At 36.7% G+C, this 26021-nt stretch overlaps 1 protein-coding gene and 2 pseudogenes across 2 annotated transcripts in view; 1 reads left to right on the top strand and 2 right to left on the bottom strand.

Annotated features, from left to right (window-relative positions):
- Positions 1-26021, top strand: part of TTC28 (tetratricopeptide repeat domain 28) — an 876415-nt gene that overhangs the window by 48002 nt on the left and 802392 nt on the right. For both annotated transcript variants that reach the window (XM_004461701.5, XM_004461702.5), the window contains exon 2: positions 15527-15805. In XM_004461701.5, coding sequence (XP_004461758.2) covers positions 15527-15805 — 279 coding nt within the window. The remainder of the gene's footprint in view (positions 1-15526; positions 15806-26021) is intronic.
- Positions 14006-14581, bottom strand: LOC139437018 (myelin-associated neurite-outgrowth inhibitor-like; annotated as a pseudogene).
- Positions 19187-20971, bottom strand: LOC139437017 (kelch-like protein 20; annotated as a pseudogene).

Genomic DNA, 26021 nt, shown 5'->3' with positions numbered 1-26021 from the left:
AATAATTGTACTATTAAATTAAAGCGTGCAATTTATAGTACAATAAATTGCACTATAGAGTTCACTGTGTAATGTAGTTCCATGGATTTTTAAAAAACTTTTAACGTATATACAGTCTAACATTTCCTGTTTTAATCTATTCAGATGTACATTTCAGCATTGTTAATTAGCCTTCACAGTGTTTTGCTGCCATCACCACCATCCTCTACCAAAATATTTCCACCATTTCAAATAGGAACCCTATCCATTTGAAGACTTAACTTCCCATTCCCATTTCCTGTTCCCACCACATCCCCTGGTCACCTACATTCTGTATTCTGATTTTGTGAGTTTACTTACTTCTTTCTTCTTGAATATTCTTCCTTAGGTAAGTCTGGGTTTCTACTATATAATTTTCTTCCCTCTGAAGAACTTTTTTTGTGACATTTGTTCCAAGGCAGGTTTACTGGCAAGAAAATTACCTTAGTTTTTGTTTGGCTGACAAAGTCTTTATTTCTTCTTCTCTTTTAACCCCCAAATACCCAGATCCACCAGTTTTACTATTTAGCTACCTTTGCTTTATCATCCTAGCTGTCATTTCATCTATGTATGTTTTCCTGCCTGTCTGTCTCTCAATGTAGCCATTTATCTGTCCATCTGTCATTTATCAATTCACTTTCTGAACACTTGAATGTAGGTTATATACGTCATGCTCCTTGAACACTTGGTACTGCCATGTGCTTCCATTTATTTAAGTCTTCTTTGGTTTCTTTTAGCAGTATTTTGTAGTTTTCTGAATATAGGCCTTTATGTCCTTGGTTAAGTTTTCCCATAAATATTTGATTATTTTAGTCCCTTTTATATGTGGAATTTAAAACATTTCCTCCTCAGATTTCTCATCAGTAGTGTATAGAAACACTATGGATTTTTGCGAATTAATCTTGTATTTGCCCACTTTGCTGAACTCGTCTATTTAGAAGCTTTGTTGTGGACTTTTCAGGATTTTCTAGATATAGGGTCATGTCAGCAAATAGTGCAAGTTTTACTTTTTCCTTTCCTATTTGGGTGCCTTTTATTTCTTTATCCTAATTGCTCTAGCTACTTAGAACTTGTAGCGCAATATTCAATAACAGTTGTGCAGTGGGCATCCTTGATCTCAGTAGGAAAGCTTTCAGTCTTTCATAGTTGAATACAATGCTAGCTCTAGGTTTTTCATATATGCACCTTACCATATTGAGAAAACTTCCTTTTATTCAACTATCTTTTAGAGTATTTTTTATTAAGAAAGTGTGATGCATTTTGTCAAATGCCTTTTCTGCATTACTCGAGAGGATTCTATGATTTTTCTTCTTCAATTTATTAATGTGGTTTATGATCTCTCTTACTTTATGGGGTCAGTGGTAATGTCCACTGTTTCATTTCTGATTGTATTTATTTGCATCTTCTCTCTCTTTTTTCCTTTGTCAGTCTATCTAGGGTTTGTCTATTTTGTTGATCTTCTCAAAGAACCAACTTTTGGTTTTCTTGAGTCTCTCTTATTTTTTTTGGTCTCAATTTCATTTATTTCTTCTCCGATCTTTACTATTTCTTTTCTTCAGCTTGGTTTGAGATTAGTTTGCTGTTCTTTTTTCCTCAAGTTGTGCAGTTAGATCTTTAATTTTACTTCTTTATTAATATAAGCATTTGGGGGCTATAAATTTCCCTTTCAACACTGCCTTTGTGGTGCCCCATAGGCTTTGATATATTGTGTTTTCATTTTCATTCTTCTCAAGCTGTTTACTGAATTCTCTTGTAATTTCTTATTTGACCTACTTATTATTTTAGTGTGTTTGTTTAATCCCCTTATATTTATGAATTTTCCCTATTTCCACCCATTATTGAATTCCAGCCTCATTCTGGATGATCAGAGAAAATGCTTTGTATAATTTCAATCTTTTAAAATTTGGGACCTGTCTTGTGATCTAACAAGGTCAATCCTGGAGAAGGATCTGTGAGAGCTTGAAAAGAATGTATATCCTGTTCTTTTCGGGTGTACTGCTCTATAGATGTCTGTTAGGTCTAATTCACTTATCATATTATTCAGGTTCTCCATTTCTGTATTTATCCCCTGTCCAGATATTCTTTCCAATACTGAGAGTGGTATATTGAAGTCTCTAACAATTATTATAGCAGCATCTATTTATCCCTTCAGTTTTGCCAGTGTGTATCTTGGGGCACCCAGGTTAGGTGCATAAATAATTATTAAAATGATTTCTTCTTGGTTAATTGCCCATTTATTAGTATGTAATGACCGTCTTCATCCCTTATAACAATTTTGCATTTAAAATCTTTTGTGTGATATTATTGCTACTCCAGATCTTTTTTGTTGCTATTTGGGTGGATTATCTTTTTCCAACTTTTCACTTTCAAACTGGTGTATCCTTATGTCTGAGGTGAATCTCTTGTAGAAAGCATATAGATGACTCATACTTTTTAACATTCTCTCAGTCTCTGTGTTTTGATTGGCAAGTCCGAGCCATTAACATTCAATGTTGTTACTGTTAAGGCATTACTTACTTCATCCATTTTATCATTTGGCTTTCCATTGTCATATCTTACTATTGTCTATCTTTTTACCCTTTAATTTACCCTTCCTAATAATCTTCACTTACACATTTTCCTTCAGGTCTCTTGCCCTTGTTTTTTCCTGTTGGGCTGCAGCACTCCCTTTAGTATCTCTTGTAATTCTGATTGTTTGGTAATGTATTCTCTTGGTTTTTGTTTGTGAAGACTTTAAACTCACCCTTATTTTTGAAGGACAGTTTTGCTGGATACAGAATTCTTGGCTGCTAGTTTTTCTTTTTCAATACCTTAAATACATCATACTACTTCCTTCTTGCTACTTTTTTTTTTTTATATTTATTTTATTTATTTCTCTCCCCTTCCCCCCAGTTGTCTGTTCTCTGTGTCCATTTGCTGCGTGTTCTTTGTCCGCTTCTGTTGTCAGTGGCACGGGAACCTGTGTCTCTTTTTTGTTACATCATCTTGCTGCGTCAGCTCTCTGTGTGTGCAGTGCCACTCCTGGGCAGGCTGAAATTTCTTTCACACTGGGCGGCTCTCTTTATGGGGTGCACTTCTTGTGCGTGGGGTTCCCCTACGCGGGGGACACCCCTGCGTGGCACGGCACTCCTTGCGCGCATCAGCACTGCACATGGGCCAGGTCCACACCGGTCAAGGAGGCCCGGGGTTTGAACTGCGGACCTCCCATGTGGTAGACAGACGCCCTATCCACTGGGCCAAGTCCGCTTCCCCTTTGTTTTTTGATGAGAGGTTGGCATTTAATCTTATTGAGGTTTCCTTGTATGTGATGCTTTGCCTTTCTCTTGCTGCTTTCAGAATCCTCTCTTTATCTCTGATATGTATCATTCTGAATTATTGGTGTCCTGGAGTAGTCTTATTCAGAATCTGTGTGTGTGTGTGTGTGTGTGTGTGTGTGTAAGTTATCCTTCTTGGTTATAGACATTTATGTCTTTCATAAGGGTTGGAAAATTTTCAGTCATTATTTCCTCAAATATTTTTCCTGCCCCTTTTCCATTCTCTTCTCCTTCTGGGACACCATATATTTGTGTGTTTCATGTTGTCATTCTATTCCCTGAGACCCTGTTCCATTTTTTTCTATTCTTTTCTCTTTCTGTTATCCTGTGCTTTCTAGTTCATATGTCCTATTCTCAAAATCACTAATTCTGTCTTGGAGCAATTCAAATCTGCTGTTGTGTGCTTCTGTGTATTTTTAAACTCATCCATTGTTTCTTTCATTCCCATACACTCTGTTGCTTTTATTTGCAGGCTTTCAAATTGTTCTTTATACTCACCCATTGTCTTCCTTTTTTTATTTTAAAAGAAGCTTTAGATTACCTAAATATTACAGAGAAAATATAGGGGATTCCTCTATGACCCACACCTCTCCCTCCCACACTTTCCCTCATTAACAACATCTTCATTAGTGTGTTACATTTGTAGAATTGATGACACATAATGAAACCTTTCTACTAGCCATAGAGTATAGTTTACATTATAGTTTAGATTCTGCCCTGCACAATTTTCTAAGTTATGACAAAATGTAACTTGACCTGTATCCATCATTGCAGTGTCATGCAGGACAATTCCAGTGCCCCAAAAATGTTCCCATATTACACCTGTTCTTCCCTCTCCCTCCCCTGAGAACCTCTGGTGGCCACTGCCTTTATATCAATGATAAAATTTCTTCCACTGCTAGAATAATAATAAGTGTATAATAGAATAATAGTAAGTCTACTTTAGTCCATTGTTCATTCCCCAATCTTGAGGATTTTGGGATGGTGATGCCCACTCTGTTTCTAATTGAAACGGGGCTTACATGGGGCAGATGGATGGAGCTATCTTGCTTGTGTTTGCAGACACTCTATGTTCCAGGATGGGTGTTGTCCATCATTATCTCCTTGTTAATTGTCCTGGGTGAGTCCTATGAACTGGAGAGTAGGTGTTGCAACTCTGCCAAGATTCGGGGCTCAACCAGAACATGAACAGACCAAATATTTAAGTCTCTGGGACATATATTTAACAAGTGTATTGCTAATTTTAGGTTCAAATAAAAGGGGTAGAAGAGCCATGTGTAGGGAGCCTATAAATGAGTCTAACTCTGTTACACTGGGGAGCATTAATTCCAAAGTAAGACCTAATGACAGGGTGCTGAATTCTTAAGCTTGTCTGTCCTACTGTTTGAGGCACTGTTTACTGTGGCAGTCAATGAGATTCTGCGGAGACATGCATGATATAACCTCTAGAATGACCTCCTGACTCACTTTGAAATCTCTTAGGCATGAAAACTTTTGTATTTAATATTTCCCCCTCAGTGTCCTCTTAATATCCTCTCTCTCTTTATCATATTTTCCTTCAATACTTTGAATTGATTAAGGAGATTTGTGTGATTATAATTGATTAGTTGTCTTAAATCCTGTACCTTGTCATGATATTTGATTCGTTCCTTTGGCTGAGCCATCTCTTCCTGTTTCCTAGAATGGCTTGTAATTTTTTGCAGATGTCTAGGCATCTGAATAGGTTGGTGAATTTACACTGGTAGAATTCTCTCTCTTGCCTCATATGTTTTTCACAGCTGTTCTTTGATTTTTGGTTCAGCTTATTCTGAATCTTTAAAATTGACCAGCTTAAGTTATCAAAATAGGGCTGGGGACTTAATAATGGGGTGCAGATTTTCTCTCAGGAGTTGGAGCTAAAGAAAGAACTAAAAACAGTTTTTCTTTTTGCAATTTCCTTGCCAACCTGCAGGTGATGCTCATTGGTAAATCTTTCCATGGAGGTATTTCTTTCAACCTCCACTTGCTGGTGTTTCTGGTCTGGTCAGAGTTGAGAATCAAAGCAGGTTCTGCTGGTGGAATTCAATGAAAAGAAACAACTCTCCACCCTCCAAAGTACCCTCCCTCTTTCTTTATAACAGCTGACTGGGAGGAAGACATTTGTTCCCCTCTCAGTCAGCTGCAGTGAGCCAGGGGTTTTATCCAGGCTTAATGTGTTGAGGGTGGGGGTGGGTGCCCTTTCTGGCCACTATGGGATTTTAGTAACTCATGTTTGTTGTTTCGGGCTCTTTGTCTCTCTGTCCCTCACTCTTCTGGGGCTTGTGCAGCCCTGTCCTGTTCTGCTGACCCCTAAAGGAGGTCCTTCTGACAACTTTTGGTCCTTTCTCCATTGTTTTTATGGGAGAGTTGAGCCCTGCCTGCTTACTGTAATGCCATGTTTCCCCAACACCCAAGTGCTTTTCTTATTTTGAACCACCCTTGCATACCTGCAGTAAAACCCACTTGATCATGGTGTATAATTATTTTAATGTGATGTTGGATACAATTTGCAAGTATTTTGTTGAGGATTTTTGCATCAATTTCATAAGAGAAATTGATTTGTAATTTTCTTGTGGTATCTTTATCTCGCTGTGGTAATAGGGTGATGTTGCCCTAATGGAATGAGTTAGGCAGTATTCCCTCCTGTTCACTTATTTGAAAGAGTTTGGGCAAGATTGGCATTGATTCTTTTGCATGATTGGTAGAATTCATCTGAGAAACCATCTAGTCCTGGGTTTTTCTTTTTTGGGAGGTTTTTAAAAAAGATTTATTTTATTTATTTATTTCTTCTACCTCTTGTTGTTCGGGCTTGCTGTTTCTGTTCATTGTGCACTCATCTTCCTTTTACAAGACACTGGGAACTGAACCCAGGACCTCCCATGTGGGAGGAAGGCATCTAATTGCTTTAGTTACCTCTACTCCCTGCTTTCTTGTGTCTCTCATTATGTTTTCCTCCTTGTGTCTCTTGTTCTGTCATTTTGTTGCGTTAGCTCACAGCATCAGCCCATCACATCAGCTCACTGTCTTGCTCATCTTTTTTAGGAGGCACCAGAAACTGAACCAGGACCTCCCTTGTGGTAGGCAGGAGCTCAATTGCTTGAGCCACATCCATGTCCCCTTTTTTGGGAGGTTTTTAATGACTGATTCTATCTCATCCTTGTAATTGGTTTGTTGAGATATTCCGTTCATTCTAGAGTCAACGTAGGTGTTTGTGTGTTTCTAGTTATTTGTCCCGTTGATCTCGGTTGTCTAATTTGTTGGCATGCAGTTGATCATAGTATCCTTTTATGATCCTTTTTTATTTCTCTAGGGTCAGTAGTAATGTCCCTAACCTGCTCTCTTTTTCCTTTATCAGTCTAGCTAACACTTTGTCAATTTTATTGATCTTGTCAAAGAACCAACTTTCAGTTTGTTGATTTTCTCTATTTTTTAAAAAAAGTTCTCAATTCCATTTATTTCTGCTCTAAGGTTTATGTCTTTCTTTCTGCTTGCTTCAGGATTAGTTGTTTTTTTTTTTTTCCTCTAATTCCTCCAGGTTTGTAGTTAGGTCTTTCAGTTTGGTTCTTTTTTCTTCTTCTTCTTTTTTTTTTTTTTTAATACAGGTCTTAAGAAGTATAAATTTCCCTCTCAGTACTACTTATGCTGCATCCCATGTGTTTTTTAATATGTGTGCTCTTGTTTTCATTTGTCTCAAGATATTAACTGATTTATCTTGCATTTTCTTCTTGTTTTCTATTGCTTGTTTGAGTATGTTGTTTAACTTATATTTTTTAATTTTCCAGTTAACCACCTATTATTGATTTCCAGCTTCATTCCATAATGGTCAGGGAAAGGGCTTTGTATAAATAATCTTTTAAAATTCATTGTGACTTGTTTTGTGACCTAGTGTGACAGTTTGAAAATCTTGTATGAACCTCAAAAGAGAAAAATAATGTTTTAGAAATAATGCATTCCTGTGGGTGTGATGTCCTTTTGATTGAACTATGGCAGTGAAGCATATCTCAGGTTGAGTCTCCTCCCTCTTGTTGGGTCTCTTTTAAATGGAGACACACACACAGAGAGACACAGGAATAGGGAGTTCTGCTATTTATTGTTCTTCCATGTGAGAGAAGACTCAAGGATCCCTTAAGCACAAAGCCCCCAAGACGCTGGGCCCATGGAATAGTTCAAGGCTGAGGAGAAGTGCCCTGCCATGCCTGATCATCATGTGGTGGGACTCAGGATTACCAGTAGCTATCTTTAGTGAGAAAGCATCTCTCATGGTGCCTTGATTTGGACATTTCATGGCCTTGGAATTGTAAGCTATTACCTCAGATAAAATTTTCATTATAAAAGCCAACCTATTTCTGGCACTTTGCATCAGCCGCCTTTGGCAAACTAAGACACCCAAAACGTGTGGTCTGTCCTGGAGAATGGTCTTAAACCTTACATCCAAAGCACAAGCAATGAAAGAAAAAAATGAATAAATGGGACCTCCTCAAACTTAAATACTTTTGTGCTGAAAAAGACTTTCTCAAGAAGGTGAAAAGGGTTCTTATATGAATTAAGGGAGTTGAATTTTGAGGATACAGTACTATTGAGTCTTGCTTTTAACCTTTTAGTTACTCTTATGACCTTCATTTCTTCATATTACTTTAAGCCATTCTCTGTTGTCTTTTCCTTTCAACCTGTAGAACTCCCTTTAGTAATTCTTGTAGAGCAGGTTGTTCAGTTTCTGTTTGTGAATATATTAAACTCTCCCTCATTTTGAAGTACAGTTGTTCTGGATAAAGAATTTTTGGCTGGCAGTTTTTCTCTTTCAGTCCCTCAAATACATCATACTACTCCCTTCTTCTTTTATTTCTGATGAGAAATTGGCACTTATTCTTATTGAGAATCCCTTGTATGTGGCAAATTGCTTCTCTCTTTCTGAATTTTCTCTTTATCTTTGGCATTTGACGTTCTGCTTACTATGTATCTCAGAGTAGGTTCATTAGGATTTATTCTCTTTGGAGTATGTTGTTGTTGTTGCATAAGCATATTTATTTCTTTCATAAGAATTTAGGAAATTTTGGCCATTGTTTCCTTAAAAATTCTTTCTGCCCCTTTCCCCTTCTCTTCTCCTTCTGGGATACTCATGACAAATATGTTCATGTGCTTCATGCTGTCACTCAGATCCCTTAGACACTGCTCAAACTTTTCTATTCTCTCTCTGTTCTTCTGACTGGATGATTTAAATTACCATGTTTTCTTTGTCACTGATTCTTTCTTCTGCTTGTTCAAATCTGATGTTGTATGCCTCTACTGAATTTAATCTCTACTATTGTGCCTTTCATCCATTCTTATATGATTCTTTTAATACTTTCAAATTTTTCTTTATGCTCACACATTGTCTTTTTAAAAAAATTTTTAACTTTTTAAATTTCTTTCTCTCCCCTCCCCCCACCATTGTCTGCTGTCTGTGTCCATTTGCTGTGTGTTCTTCTGTGACTGCCTGCATTCTTGTCAGTGGCACTGGGAATCTGTGTCTCTTTTTGTTATGTCATCTTGCTGCTTCAGCTCTCTGTGTGTGCGGCACCACTCCTGGGTGGGCTGCACTTTTTTTGCATGGAGTGGCTCTCCTTGAGGGGTGCACTGCCTGTGTGTGGGGCTCCCCTATGCGGGGGACACCCCTGCATTGGCACAGCACTCCTTGCATGCATCAGCACTGTGCGTGGGCTGGCTCACCACATGGGCCAGGAGGCCGTGGGTTTGAACCCTGGATCTCCTATGTGGTAGGTGGATGCTCTATCAGTTGAACCAAATCTGTTTCCACATTGTCTTTTTAATACCCTTTATCTCTTTAGCCATATTTTCCTTCATCTCCTTGAATTGATTTAGGAGATTTCTTTGGACTTATTTGGTTAATTGTTCCCAATTTCATGCCTCCGCTGAAGTTTTAATTTGTTCCCTTGACTGAATCATACCTTCCTGTTTCTTTTTATGGCTTGTATTTGTTGTTGTTGTTGATGTCTGGGCATCTGATTATCTGATGAGGTAACTCTCTTGTCTAGTGCTTTATTGTTGATTAGTTTTATGTAAAGACTCTTCTTTGACACTTGGTCCAATTTATTCTAGACCTTTAGAATAACCCATGCTTTATTCTTCAGATTTTCTCAACTCCTCATCTGATTCTTGCACAGTATGTGCAGTGCAAATTTTCAGGTTGCACTTTTTGTGCAATTATTTCACCTCCAGGAATGAGCTTCCTTTTCTCTATTTTTAGTCTGGGAATCTTGATCTGCTGTCTTTGCTTTTGTGCAGACTTTTCTCCCCAACTCCTATGATTTGTTTAAATTATCTCCCTCGTTCCATGCCCCATTTTCTTTACACTTTTCAGTTTGGAGACTCATCCTGTCTTATAGCAGTTCAGTTTAACCCTCCCCACCATTTTTTTTTTTTTCCTGTGAGACTTTTCTACCTCTGGTTTCTTCCCTGGTTAGGAATCCCACCGTGCACATCTAGATGGGGTCAATTCAGAAAGGTGAGTCACTTCAGAAAAGTCTGTTTTGCCTTTAGGTTGTCCAGCCAACTGAAACTGGATTGATTGAGGCACAACTTTACTTGCCAGCTTTTCTAGTGTGGTGTCTGCCTCATCCTGTCCCAGTGTCCCTTTTGTATGCAGCATGCATGCAGCGCTCCTCAGTGGCTTGCGTTCTGCCCTGGTTCTCTGAAGACTTAGGATATGTGTGGAATTCTAAGTCGTTGTTGTGAGTTGCTCAACAGTCTGTCTGCATTCAGAGGGACCCACACCATGCTACCTTTGTATGACCCTAGACTGCATGGGTTGAGTAAAGCAGAGAGGAATGGGTACCAGTGTCTGGGATGGAATTTTCCTATCAGATATTTTTCTGGTTCTTTGATTCAGCATTAGTATAGTCTTTCTCCAGTCTCTAACATCCTCCAGAGTTCCAAGGAAGTGCAATTTATCCTTCTTTAGTTAAATCTCTGGGGAGGTTTTTCAGTAAGATGCCTTATTTTTCCATGTTGATGACATCACATCTACTTTTTTTTTTTTTGAAGGACAGTTTTTCTGGATATACAATTCTTGGTTGGCAATTTTTTTGCTTCCATCATCTTATATTTGTCCCACTGCCTTCTTGCCTTCCTGGTTTCTGATGAGAAATTGGCATTTTATCTTATTGAGGCCTCTTTGTACATGACACATTGATTTTCTTTTGCAGCTTTATCTTTGGCTTTAGATGGTTTGATTATAATATGTTGTGGTGTGGATTTATATTGGTTTATCCTGTTTGGAGTTCATTGAGTGTCTTCATTAAATTTGGGGAGTTTTGAGCTATATATTCTTTGAGTTTTCTCTCTGTTCTTTTCTCTCTTTCTTCTTCTGGGATTCCCACAAGTATATATTGTTATATTTGATGGTACCTCACAGGTTCCTCAGGCTCTGTTCAAGTTTCTTTATCCTTTCTTCTTTCTGCTCCTGTGACTGAATGATTTCAATTTTCTTATCTTCCGGTTCAATAATTCTTTTTTCTTTCAGCTCCAATCTGCTACTGAACCCCTCTAGGGAATTATTATTTTGTGTTACTGTGGTCTTCAGCTTTGTTTGTTTCCTTTTCATAATTCCATCTCTTTTGATATTCTCTCTGTGTCCATCTGTTATTTTCCTGATTTCTTTCAGTTCATTGTCCATGTTTTCCTTCAGCTCTTTGAGTGTATATCAGATCATTTTTTTAAAAAAACCTTTGTCTGGTGTGTACAACATCTTGCTTTTTCATTGGTGATTTCTGATGTTTGATCTTGTTCCCTGGAGAAGTCATCATGTCTGTTTTCTTTGTTTGTCTTGTAATCTTTGGTTGTACACTATATATTTTAATATTTTCACATGTCTACCCTGGAACTTAGTCCCTGAGCTGTCTGTTTCTTTAAGTTTGTACTTGGTAACGACTTGTCAGATATTTCCTTGGATGCTAGGAGCTAACAAAACTAAAGCAACCAATGAAAAAACAGAACAAAACAGCCTTTCACAGTCTTTGCAAACTGGCTCTGTATTGGCTGGTTCTCTCCTTCAAAGCTTAGCTCTACTACCAAGGAAACTGAAAACTGTCCAAGGCAAGAATTCAGGGTCCTTTTCAGGCTTTTTTGAGCTTACCTTTTGTCCTGCGTATGTACTCTTGCCTTTAGGAATTCCTCCATTTACAGGGATCTGAATAGCCCCTCTTTTCTCTGCCCTGGGGGTTATATTGTATGTCATAAATTTGGTCATCCTTTGCCCCAGGAGTGCTGCAATTTAGTTGTTTCTTACACCGGTTTAGCTGTCCTCAATCTACTGCTTTGTACAGGACATGTTCTGGGATGGTGAGCCAGAGATAAGTGGCCTGGTTAAGCCTTTCGGATAGACTGGCAGAGACATATACCTGTACCCCAATATGCATATAGGAGTTACTCTGTGCCTTCTGGATAGGGATCATTTTCCCATACTTGAGAGCAAAGACTGGATCCAAAGTGAGCTAGGAAAGAGGTAAGAGATGGGCTAGAAATGGTACCAAAAGCTTTTCCTACCATTTTTTAGTTGTCTTTTTTTCTGTTTAGTACTTGCCTAGTTACTGTTTTCTAGAGTTCAGAGGAACATGACTCTGCCAGCTTTTTCTAGTTTTTCAGATTCTGTGGAGGAATGGATCCCTGGAGCGTTTTACGTTGCCATCTTGGTTGATTGGAAGTCCCCTATAACTTTTATAGTTATAAGTTTCTATAAACTTTTATAAACTTTTAAGAAAAGTTATAAGTCCCTCCCCTATGTAATTTTAATAATCTATTTTTATAACAGGGCAAGTCTATGTGTTGTAATAATATCTTGTTGAAAATTCCATTTCACCTATGGAGTATTGGCACTGTCTTCTTCCTTTTAAGATGAGTTTATAAGAGGAAAATAATAGCAATCCTAATATATTTTTGTCATTTGAATACTGTATGTACATTAAATCAAATCACAATATTTTTCTTCATTTTGAATTCCATGATGGAAGCAGCCAGTTGCTCTAATTAAATTGAGAAGTCATTTTTTTTCTTATTTCCTTAAGAAAAGCTATTCATTTGTTGAAATGATAGACTCTGACTTTAATGTGAACCACTATTTCAAGTCCTATGTGTATAATCAGAGAAATACATGGAAAGGCTTTTTTTCTCTTTTTCATGCCAACTTATTGATTGCAGAGAAGATAGACAAGGACTAGGAAAACTATATTTATATTTTTAACCATAGACAAACATTTCTATTTCTTAACCTTCTAAAGAGCACACTGTAGCCAGCTGAGTAGACACAGGAATAGTTTGATAAATTAGAAGCTTCTATAGACTACTAACTGAAATGCATTTTCTCTTAAGTTTGTGGACACTTGGTGGTGGTAGTTGTTGTGGAGCATAATCTTGCTGCACTAACATTGACTTTTACATGATGTTTTTATTTATTCGTAAAAGCCTTATTTAATAGTTTTGTCAGTGTTTCAAAAAATTTCTCATCAAACTAGATGCTCTACCGAAAAGGTCCTTTGATATCTCTAGGGATGGGATGATATCTCCCCTTCCAGATTCACAGAATGCAAAATAAATGCTCTCAGAGGTCTTTCCCTGAAGAACAAATGTGTATAACTTTGTTCGTCCCAGTTTTCTGAGGAAATAGAGCTTCCTTGATCACGTTTTGGGAAATATTGCTTTATATTACTATACATGGAGATGATAGAATATAGACCCTTTCTCTCCTTTATTATTGTCTAGGTAGATGTGAAATAAACTTACTAGTCTGTCATTCTTTATAATATTCAAGGAATACTGTAATTATAGGTTCATTCCTTTTTACTTTTACATCACCTAACAATTTATTTTATATTTAATAACTATTGCCACTTTAATGTTGTACCTTGAGTTTTCAGATAAATACTTTGTTTCTACTATTTATTCTGGTACTTGCCTTAGGCAGAGTCATAATGACCAAGAACAAAATGAAATCAGTCTTACACATTGGTAGTATCTTACACTTTGGTTTGATGATAGGATAAAATAATTAAAAAGCAAGAATGTTCAGGAAAATTCTGGTTGTTTGGTAAATATTACATAGTTTGTTTACTTTTTTATTATTTGCTTTATTGTTTTAAAAATTATTTTATTTATTTATTTTTATTTTCTTTTTTTCCTCATGAAGAAGTTCACTTTACACTCATAACTTTAAGTCTTGGCATACGTTTTAACAGAGCATTAGTGTTACAAGTTATATTATACTTTTTTTTCCTTTGGATTTTGCATATGATAGTTTTGCATCAGTCACTAAAGGTAAATTGAGCAAGCTTTTTTTTTTTTTTTAGCATGCATTCTACTAGATATGATTCAGAGTAGATTAATACTCCTTTTTTTTAAATCATTATAATTAGCTAAAAATTTGCCAGGCAGGCCACACAAAACAGGTTTTGCTGTAAGACCCACTCACAGAATTAAGAGAAGTCTACTGGAGTTGGGGGCCTTTTGGGCCAGAAGGTCATAGTGTTTAACTAAGTATAGAGAGCATTAAGAAGAGAGTCCTGGTTGGAGGCAGAAGGCCTGCAGCACCAGCTGTGAAATCTCTGTGATGTGACTGCAGAGCTTCATCATCATTCCTTTGCAGAGTAATCACCACTGAGCCGGCACTAGCTGTAGGTGGGTTTTCCTAGCATCCGGGATGTGGGCACAGTGACCCAGTAGGAGGTGACAGGAGTTGGGGAGTAAGCAGTTGGCAGAGTGCCTACTGACATGGCCATAGTGGTCCCACCGACCATGCCCACAGTGATCTGGTTACCCCTGGGTGGGGGTATGGGTGCAGGGTGCACTGTGGGGGGCATGCCCTTAGGCTTCACCACCGTGGTGTGGTAGATGGTGTGCAGAGGCTTTGTATAGTAGGAGCCTTTGTGTGTGTAGGGGCTCTGGTGGGTGTAGGCACCCTACCCCTTACACCGCGATCTGGTAAGGGTTGGGGGAGGAGAACTGTGGAACCGCCACACTGGTAAGGGGAACAGGATACTCTGTCAGGTGTGCCAGGAGTATAACCTATTTGGGAAGATAGAATTTGTTTCCTGGTACCCATTAGCAGAATAGGTAGGAGCTGCTGCTGTGCAGCCCCTGGGGAAACCAGATGGATAACCAATTCCTTTGGCATTTGCATAGGAAACCGTAGAAGATCTAGGACTATGAACAGGATTTATGATTTCACAAACAGGCCTGTGCATGCCAGGGTCTGCTGGGGGTTTGGCGAGAGTACGTGATGCAGAGGCACACGTGGGGCTGGGTCACAAGGCCGCAGTTGTCTGCTGCCTTCCCACTGCCTCACTCCACTGGGCCACGCTCACCTGTCATCCTCAGCCCGAGTTCCTGCAGACACTTCATTTATTTTTAAGTTATATATTTAGTGCTCATATTTTTCTTTGGGAAAACTAATCAGAATATATTATTGGTTAGTCACTTCTGGTATGAAGAAGTTGGAAGATAGTTCAAACGCTGTATTTTGAAACTTGAAGGATATTTTAATGTTTTCTAATGCCAAACAGAACCAGTTATTTGAAAATTGAATAGTTCTGGAAATCTAGGACCTGATATCCCTCTATATGCAGAGAAGAATACTGGTTGACTATATAGGAGATTAAGGCTTCCCTCTTTACATATAGGAGATTAGGGCTTCCCTCTCTCTCTGGAATTCACTCTTTGAAATTTTTTTTTTTAATATACAAACACCTCAAGAGCTATGGATTTGGTGCATGTTGCAGTGCCAAATCAGATCTTTGGAATGGAAGTATTGGACTAGATCTTAAAGGATGAGTTGGGGGAAGAAAATTACACTTTGACATTTTTTTCACTTAGTGCAAGCCCTGCTTTGAACTGCAAACTCCTCGTACTACTGAGTTAAAATTATTGCCTTGGTTATCTGAGTCCTCCTGTGCATTCATTCATTTGTCCTTTCAATCAACAAATATACACATATAAATAAATAAGCCCATATATACTTAAGCAATCAGATACATGTTTGAGGAACTATGTTAGCTTCTTCATGGAAACATGTTTTTCAGGCCGTAAATGTTAGCTATGATGTAAAGCAGCCTATGAAGAATGTTCAACTTCTCTTGAGGAACTCCCCTGGATTATCTGAACTATATCTGATATTGTTTCTTTGTTTGTAGATTCCTTTCTTTGGTGCAAAAACTGTTGGCCGAAGAAGTCCTGATGGGCCAGTGCTGAGCAAAGCTGAGTTTGTTGAGAAGGTTCGTCAGAGTAATCAGGCCTGTCATGATGGAGATTTCCACACAGCTATTGTTCTGTATAATGAAGCCCTGGCTGTTGACCCTCAAAACTGCATCTTATACAGCAATAGATCTGCAGCTTACATGAAAATCCAGCAGTATGACAAAGCACTGGACGATGCAATCAAAGCCCGACTTCTTAATCCCAAATGGCCAAAGGTAGAAATTTCATTTACTTTTACAGAATCTTTTGTGTTGATTTTTTATTTTAATGTATCATTTATTTGTCTCAGTGCAGTTGTTAACATTTGATAATCTGTACTTTGGCAGAATGTACAATGGCTTCATTGAGCTGGTACAGTAGTGAATGGTTTTCTTTTTTGTGCTTTGTAAGGTCCATGTCCAAGTATAGTTTCTTTCCAATAAGTTTGGAATTTGAATTTTTATTTCGCTTAGCTTCTTGATAGCATACATTGTCATTATTTATGTAGGTTTTGGAACTTGCTTTTTAGATGGAATATGATGATCATGTTTCTGTTCTTCAATTTAAAATGATTAACATTTGTTTCCTGTCAATGACTGCTTGTTCCAGAATAGCATTTAATCAGGGAAACTTCTTTTTTTCTAATAAATCATTTAATTATCTGTATTTCCTTAGGTAGTGCAAGGTTTGAGTTATCTTTGTCTTGTATATTTTTTAATTTTCATCAGCCTGTTTTTCCTGTAACTCTTAGTTTATTTTAGAAATGATTTATTAAAATGTGAGCAATGTCTTTGAGATATTTTTTATTTAGCCAAGAACCATTTGATGTCATTCTTGACTTTCTGCTGGATTTACGAAGAAAAGTGGACATTTCCTAGGGATTTTTTTTTTTTTTTCTGAGGTACCGGGGCTGGGGATTGAACCAGGGACCTTGTATGTGGGAAGCTGGCCCTCGCCCCTGAGCCACATTGGCTCCCCTGAGTTGGTTTTTCTTTTTGTTTGCTTGTTTTTTGTGTGTGTGTTGTTGTTGTTTGTTTTTTCTTTTTAGGAGGCCCTGGTAACTGAACCTGGGACTTCCTGAGTGGGAAGCAGTGCTTAATTGCTTGAGGCACATCTACTTCCTTTCTAGGAATTCTAAGAAGATTTTTGCCGTCTTATTAAAAATATATCATAGTACTTTATCCATTGACGTTGGTAGGTATTGTATTTTTGGCCTCATTCAGTGGAATTTGCAGTATTGTTGCTACCTTATGAATTATTTAGTGTTCTGTAATTCTCTAAAGGATTTAAAAATAAATATTTTAAATGAATCAAAAACTTGAAAAAAATTTTATATGACATCATTTGGGAGTTAGAATGATATTTTCAAAGGATAGACCTAGGTTCAAATTCCTGACCCTCTACTTAATGACAGTATGGCTTTGGGCAAATCTCTTAACCTCCCTGCATCTCTTTAATGGGGGTAATTATATCTATCTTGTGAGGTTATTGTGTAAGATTTAGAGATTATTTGTTTCTTATACATAGTAGGTGTTCAGAAATTATAGCTAAATTAGTATGTTATTCTGGCAAGGTTTGATATAGGTATATGTCTTCTCTTTTTTTTTTTTTTTTTTTTAACCCTGTGGTTGATGCAATGACCCTGCCAAATACAGTATAGAGAGCTTAATTTTCAAGTTAAGTGTCTCTATTCTTTTTTTGATCCACTTATCTTTTATCCATGTTATATTTGTGAACAACTTTAAACTTTTATCTTTTTCAGTTTTCTGTATCCTTTCTACTTTGTCTTTTCAACCTCTTGTGGTTTTTTACCACTCTGCATATAAAAAATGTACTTTTATGATTATAGATGAAAAGTCAATCTTTTAGGATAATTTCTTTTACGTTTTGGTGTCTGAGCTTTTTCCCTGAGTAAGTGAAGTTATTGTGTATTTAAACTTGTATTTACAGTTCAGCTCCATATTTGGCTTTAGGCACACCTAACTTAGGAACATCTAGAATTATATAAAATGAAAATTAGAGTTCATTATTAACATCATAAAAAATCTTTCTATATAATATTATTCACAGTGAAATTAATTTATAAAGAAATTACCCCACTACATACAAATATTTCTTTTTATAATAATTTGACTTTGTACTAATTTTTTCAGGAAGGCTCATGTCTCTCTTATCAGTTAAATTTTATCAATTCCTTTTTCTTTTTTTAATGGTAAATACTCCTTTATTTTAGAAAGTTATACATGCTAGAAAAGAAGCAGGAAGTTACATATAAACAATTGTTTACCAAATACTTATTTCTTTTCCTTGGAAAGGTGCAAATGATCTTTAAAAGTAAACACAAGAGTTACCAGACATTTTTGTGGTCAGGGGGAGGGAGAAGGAGAAGGCTATTGCTTTTGGTTGTGGCTAAAGTCCTCTTCAAATATTTTCCTGCAAACGCACTGAAAAAAAAAATTGGTCTTTGAGGACAATGAGATTAAAAAAAACTTTAACCACTGAAACTTTTACCGTTATTTTTCCTTAAAAATTTTCAGTCTTTACCAGAAAGTACAATTTGAGAAGTAGTAACAGTGGCTGTGCAAATGAAGATAATAATACATAATTTGTTGAAAGGAACCAATATGTTATAATAAAATGCCTCAGTTGATTTTGTACTTATTAACAAGTACTATTACATGAACTGAAGAACTTATCCCTTGGAGGTTATTATTAATAGTACACCTCAGCTTCATCAGGCCTGAGCATCAAGTGTAAAGAATTGCATAACAGTATTCACTGTTGGGGAGAGGACATTTCTCCCTGCTGGTTCTTGGAAAAATTAAGGAAACTGGAGGAAAAGCTCTTCAGTTGGTGATGTTCTTGAGCGAAAATTCTTGTAAAGATGTACATGATTCTCTTTGGGGATTTTCAAGATAGCCTATGAGACTCATATACTGTTTTGTTTTTTTTAGAGGCAATGAGCAGAGTTCTAAATCTAGCAGAAACTCTATGAGATTATTATGAAAAAGCCTTTAAATATAGCAGAAAACAAGTAAATCAATATTGATGGAAGCAATACTCCACCTTCAATTGATGACAATTGCAGCATCTGAGTCCTGATTTTATTGATTTAATGTTCCTTTTGAAATGTACTACTTAAAATGTTTCATTTCTTAAAAGATTTTTGAAAAAGATTTTCAAGTCTTCTGATGCTTTAGTGCAAGAATAATGGCTAGCTAATATATTTTACATACCTAACTTTGTCACTGGTAGTCCTTATTAGTAGTTGGGTCATATAGGTAGAGTGCCTGGAAATAATGCAAATCACACATAGCCCTTCTCCCTTAATCAGTATTTTCAAACTTAATACCTTAAAAATAAAGCTTTGCTGTACGGAATTTTAGTCTTTTTTCTTTCCACTTTTTTCTCTTTTGGTGGAGGAAAGATAGTATAAAAAATGTAAGATAAATTAAAATAAAAAATAAATACCCTTCTGCACAGAATTAAAAATTATTGTGCAAAGTAGCGTCCTGCAGGTGAAGTATTTTAATTGGATTTCTATTTCCATATGTTGCAGGACTGGCAAACAATAAAATTTGTTCAAATATTTTCTTGAGCTGTAAAAAGCTCCAAAGTCAAAGCTGTCCAGAATACAGAGGAGTATATTCAACACCACCCCCTAGCCAACAGTAATTCATCCTGCCATATAACCTTCACACATTGGCATCAGGATCAAAAACTTCAATGGTCTTCAATTACGTTGTGCCATCAAAACCTCCTTCTGCTATAAGCTGTCCATTTACTACTGCCAGGCCAACTCCACTATGGTGGGATGTCGTAGCCACCATTGGAGACCACTGGTTGGACCTGGGGTTGTGTCTCTCAGCACTACTGAACTCTAGTGTCATCTCTACCTCCTATGGCATAGATCATGTCTCACATTCTGTGCAGCCTAGGTGCTGCCTCTGGGTCCCATTGGGGCTATGGTGTGCTGTCAGTTTTTCTGAGGATTGTAGTGCTCTATTGTGTTGAGAGATGTCCCATCATAGCCACCTACAGGATATAAAAACCTTCCTAACATAGCCACTGCCATGAATAGTCTACTGGTACTCACTAGAGTACCAGATGCCACTCAAGTCTACTTGTTCTTCTTCGAATCATACTTCCCAACAATACTGAGGCAAGACACATCATCCTGGCCACCTACAAATAAAGAAAACCTCCAAGCCCTGCCACACCAACACTTGTGTGGTGCTTATAGGGGCCACATCCATTGGTTTGTTTTGGGTCATACCTTTAACACTATTGAGATAAAAGGATCATGGCCTCCTACTGCACATAAAAGGTTATCAAGAACACGCCACCTTGCTTTCTGCTCATTGCAGCTACTATTTGCCATTGATTGGCTTCAAGGAGCATACCATTCAGCCCTGGAAATAGCATCCCTGCTACACCAGCCACCAGCAAAAAAGAGCTCTTCTCCATATCAGATAGATTTCTGTGGTCTTGTCCTTGGTCCTTGCATTAGTGACTGTTCTTGAGGCAATAGGAGGTAGTCTTTGATAGTCTCTGCATTCTTCATCACTTTCGATAAGGGGATCAGAGCCTGCTGTACCCACCAGGAACTTGGGACTAAGCAGAGACAGACAAACATGCTGTAGCACCTGGGGTAATAGAGGATGTCGTTATTGAATACTGTATTTGACCCAGGCTATTACTGCATCGAACACCTGTTCTTCACAGCAAACGTTGAGCTCATTAGGAGATATTATATCAGTGAATTGATTGGCTGGAAGCAACATGAACTCTTCACTTTCCATCACCTCTTGAAAATAATATTGAGTGAACTTGTCTGCTATCCTTAGTAACTCATGCTCTCAGTGTGTATCAGCAAAGGCCCAAATGCCCAGGCAGTTAGGAGGATCTAATTGTCTCTTTAAGAATTCACTAAACATGTTTCCTGTATTTCTGCCAGCTGGAGGAGGCAAGCAGCTGGCAGAAGGGTCTGAACATTGGCCTCTTTTCTGCAATTACCTGGGAGATATATGCAAAGTCAATTAGGAGTTCCATAGCCCTCTCATCTACGTCTAGATCACTATTTCTATCAGATGGCTCTCTGCCAATTCTCCTGGAAACATAGCTCTAAAGTAGGGACTACAGGCTAACAAAATGACTCGATGCACATATAGTTTAGCACCCACAACTGGCACTAGGTTTCATAACTCCCATTGCTTTCTCAGAAGGTTAATAATTTTCTAGGTTTGTTGAGGATGCTTGTCTAAGATATAGAGCATGTGGACATATTGGGAAACCTCTTTTGGCAGTTTTTTGGGGTTTCCAGGGGTGCAGCGACTTGTTACATTCATTCCATTCTCTCCTGGTCGAAAGTTGGTACACCTGTGCATTGGCTTTCCTCCCATGCACCATGGAAAGTACCCTTCACCACACTCTAAAACCGAACAGGCTCTAACACTTTATTTTCCTTTGCTGCAGGCTCTTCTGCAAGCCCACATACTCCTTTCTGATGCTGCTCCTTTTCCTTTTCTTTTTAGTTTTAACTTTTCTAACTCTTTTTATCATAATCCATTGCCTTTCTAAAGTCTTCCTGTAAAATATTTCATGTGTGAAAAGCGAATTTCCAATTTTTATCTCTCTGTGTTAATCTTTTATGTAAAGACCCAAAGACTCCAGAAATTAAATTGAGAGTCTTTTATTCAGGTCTGTTTTATCTTAATGGAAAAATGATTTTCATATGTTAAGAGCCGCAAAAGAAATATGAACAAACATGATGGGAGCTTTCAAAATGAAACTAGCCCAGACTTATTACTGAGTTATGATACTTTATCTCCAACTTCCTACTAGATATTTTCCTTCAGTTTCTCTTTTGTGTTTATTCTTTTTGTGTCCTGTGGATGAAATCTTTGTCTTATTCCAGGTTATAAAGATTTCTACTGTTTTATTCTAGAATTAAAAAAATTTTTACCTTTAAATCTATGATGAATTTTGAGTTAAATTTTGATATGGTATGCAATAAGGGTCAAAGTTTAATTTTTTCCCCCATATAGATAACTATGTTCTATAACATTTATTTTAAAGACTGTCATTTCCCATTGAATTACTTAGCACTTTTGTAAAAAACCAATTGGCCATAAATTGGACTCTATTTTATCTCATTGATCTATATGTTTATCCTTATACCCTAAACATGCTGTCTTTATTGCTTCAAGTTTATAGCAAGTCTTGAAATTAAGTAGTGTTAAGTTCTTCAGCTTTGTTCTTTTCCTAAATTGTTTTGGGTATTCGTTATCTTTGACTTTCTATCTATAAAAAAAAATTGTAGAATCAGTTTATCAATTTCATCAGAAAACCTGTTGGGATTTTGATTGGAATTACTTTGTATTTTTAGATAGATTTGGAGAGAATTGCCATCTTAATGTTATTTGAGCATGTCATCTCTCTCCATTTATTAAAGTCTTTTATTTCCCTTTTCAACTTTCTGGTAGTTTTCAGTGTTTAGGTCTTATACATCTTTCATTAAATCTGTTCCTAAGTATTTTATATATTTTTATGCTATCATAAATTAAAAAAAATTAATTTCTAATTTTCACTGCTATTTTCTAGAAATACGTTTGATTTTTGTATGTTGACCTTATATCATGTGGCCCTGTTAAATTTGCTTATTTCCAGTAATTTTTTGTAGTTTCCTGGATTTTCTAGTACATGATCATGTTGCCTACAAACAATCAGTTTTACTTCTTCCTTTCCTACATGGCTACCTTTTATTTCTTGTCTTGTTGTAGTGGTTAGGACATCTAGTACAATGCTGAGTAGAAGTGGGGAGAACAAACTTCCTTTACTCATTTCTGATCTTAGGGAAGGAGTTGAGGTTCTTATTGCGAAGATGAGGTCAGGTGTAGGTGTTTCTTAGATGTGCTTAATCATGTTGAGAGTTTCCTTCAATTCCTTTTAATAATGAGGATTGAATTTTGTCAATTTTTCCTTCATCTATTGAAGATATAATATATTTTGTCTCATTAAGTTTGTTAATATGGTAAATTAAGTTGACTTATTTGACCATCCTTTCACTCATGAGATAAATCTCAGTCATTATATATTATTCATATATATTATCCATATATATTGTTGGATTTGATTTGCTAAAATTTTGTTGGGAATTTTTTTTTTCAAGATTTATTTTATTTATTTCTCTCCTCTTCTCCCTGCTGTTGTCTGCTCTCTGTGTCCATTAGATGTGTGTTCTTCTGTGTCCACTTGCATTATTGTCAGGTGGCACTGGGAATCTGCGTCTCTTTTTATTGCCTCATATTGCTATGTCAGCTCTCCAAGTGTGTGGTGCCACTCCTGGGTGGGCTTGTGCTTTTCTCAAGGGGCAGCTCTCCTTGTGGGGTGCACTCCTTGTGCGTGGGGCACCCCTATGTGGGGGACACCCCTGCATGGCATGGCACTCCTTGTGCATGGCAGCACTGTGCGTGGGCCAGCTCACCACACAGGCCAGGACGCCCTGGGTATCAAACCCTGGACCTCCTACATCCGCTTCCTGGGAATTTTTGAAATATTTGTTCTTGAAGGATGTTGATCTATAGTTTTCTTTTCTTATGATGTGTTTGGTTTTGTTTCAGAGTGTTACTGGCCTCATAAAATGCATTCCTATATTTTCTGGAAAAGTTTGTATGGAAGTGGTATTATTTCTTCCATAGGTGTTTGATATAATTCACTGAAGCCATATTTATCTGGGTTTTTCTTTGTGTGAAAGTTTTAATTATGAATTCAATTTCTTTGATTGATATAGGGTTGTTCAAGTTTTGCAGTTCTTATATCACTTTTGGTAATTTTTCTTTTTACAAAATTCTCTATTTAATCTAGATTGTCGCATTTATTGGCATAAAGTAATATTCCCTTATTATCCTTTTAATGTCTGTAGAATTTGTAGTGATTCCCTTCCCTTCCTTTCCCCTCCCTTGTCCTCTCCTCTCCTCCCCTCCTTTCCCCTCCCCTTGTCAGGTTCATCAGATTTTGTTTTTTTTTTTTAAGCAGGATGTTTTTGAAAAACTTTTAATGAAATTGGAAAATGGCTGTATATACCCTAGAGAACATTATACACTATATACTAATCTGTATTTAATTCTATCTATCTACCTGCCCATCTCTCCATCTGAGGTTCATTGGTTTTGTTCATCTTTCCAGACAATCAACTACTGGTTTCCTTGATTTTTCCATATGTTGTACAATTTCTTTTTCATTGATTTCTACTCTTTATTATTTTTTTCTTTCTACTTATTTTGCATTTAATTTGCCCTTTTTTCATTTCTTAAGAAGAGAATTTATATCATTGATTTTAGATCTTTTTTCATTTTTTTAGCTTTCTTTTTTAATGCAAGGATTTAAGGCTAAAAGTTTCTAAGCACTGCTTTAGCTGCACCCTAAAAAATTTGACATTGTATTTTTACCATCATTAAGTTCAGAATATTTTCTAATGTTTCCTTAGAATTATTTCTTTGATCCATGGATTATTTAGACTTTGTTGTTTAATTTCCAAATATTTGGTTTTCTTATTACTGGTTTTCAATTTAATTATATTGTGGTGAGAGAAATATATTCTGTATGACATAAATGCTTTTAAATTTATTTAGGCTTGTTTTATGGCCCAGCAAATGGTTTATCCTGGTGAACTTATGAGGAGTACTTGAAAAAAATGTGTCTTTGGTAGTAGCGAGGTGTAGTTTTATAGATATCAATTAAGACAAAGTGGTTGATGGTATTCTATCTCCTATGTCTTTGCTGATTTTTTTTTGTCCATTTATTTTATCAGTTGCCAGAATATCAAAGTTATAATCTCCAACTAAGATTTTGGAATTGACAATTTTTCCCTTCTGTTTTGTCAATTTTTGATTTATATTTTCTTGATAACTTGACTCTTTATCATTATACAATGTCACTCTTTATGTCTGGTAGTGCTTTTTGTCATATCTGTTTTTTTCTGATAGTAATATAACTGCCCCAGCTTTCTTTTTCTTACTCTTTGTGTTCTACATCTTTCTATCCATATATTTTAAGCTTCACTGTGCCTTAATATTTAAGATTTATCTTAAATATACAAACTACAAAAAAATTACTGGAAATAAACAAATTTAACAGGTTACATGTAGTTGTGTCTTTTAAATCAATTTTGTTAATCTCTGCCTTTTAATTGCAATTTTTGTCCATTAACATTTAATGCAATTATTGATATTGTTCAATCTGTCTACCATTTTATGTCTTTTCTGTTCATCTTCTTGTTTTTTTGTACATTTGTTTTTCCTTTATTGGTTTATGTGAATATTTTTTAGAATTCTATTTTGATTTTTCTATTGGTTTTCTAACTATTTCTTTGCATTCCTTTTTTAGTCGTTGCTGAATACTTTTCATTGTCCACTTTCAGTTAATTTTGAGTTATTTCACATAAACTTTAGAAAGATTATAACTTTGTAGAGACCCTTATCCTTCCAACTTTATGCTATACTTGTTATATGTATTTTTTTGTATGTTATAAACTCTTGAAACAATTTTTGCTTTTGAACAGTTACATAATTTACAACATATTTCTGTAGATTATCATATCTGATGCTCTTCATTTCTTTCTGAGGTTTTGATTTTTCCCATTTTGTCATTTTTCCATTAGAAGAACTTGTAGTATAGTTCTTTTTTTAAAAAAAGATTTATTTATTTATTTATTTCTCTCCCTTCCCCCCCCACTTGTCTGCTCTCTGTGTCCATTCACTGTGTTCTTCTGTGACCGCTTCTATCCTTATCAGCGGCACCGGCAATCTATGTTTCTTTTTGTTGCATCATCTTGGTCACCTTGTCATGTCAGCTCTCCATGTGTGTGGTGCCATTCCTGGCCAGGCTGCACTTTCTTTCACACAGGGCGGCTCTCCTTACGGGGTGCACTTCTTGCGCGTGGGGCTCCCCTACGTGGGGGACACCCCTCCGTGGCGTGGCACTCCTTGTGCACATCAGCACTGCGCATGGGCCAGCTCCACATGGGTCAAGGAGACCTGGGGTTTGAACTGTGGACCTCCCATGTGGTCCTATCCATTGGGCCAAGTCTGCTTCCCTGTAGTGTAGTTCTGATGGCAACTAATCTTTTAGTTTTTCTTTTTTAAAGTCTTTATTTCACCTTCATTTAAAATATATATATATTTTTTACAGAAGTTGTGAGCTTAGAAAACCATCATGCACATATATGGAATTCCCATTAATCACCCCTTCACCAGCACACCACTCTGTTGTGAACCATTTGTTACAGATTATGAGATAATATCATCAGACTCTTACTACTAACTATGGTCCATAGCATACATTTGGCATATTTTTTCCATACCCCCCATTATTAACACATTGCGTCACCTTCATTTTTGAAGGCTATTTTCACTAGACATAGAATTCTTTTCTTTCCTTACAGTTTTTTTT

This window comes from Dasypus novemcinctus, chromosome 19 (assembly GCF_030445035.2).
Source record: "Dasypus novemcinctus isolate mDasNov1 chromosome 19, mDasNov1.1.hap2, whole genome shotgun sequence".
NCBI lineage: Eukaryota > Metazoa > Chordata > Mammalia > Cingulata > Dasypodidae > Dasypus > Dasypus novemcinctus.
Note: the sequence above shows the minus strand (reverse complement) of the source record. Positions and strands in the feature narration are given on the sequence as shown.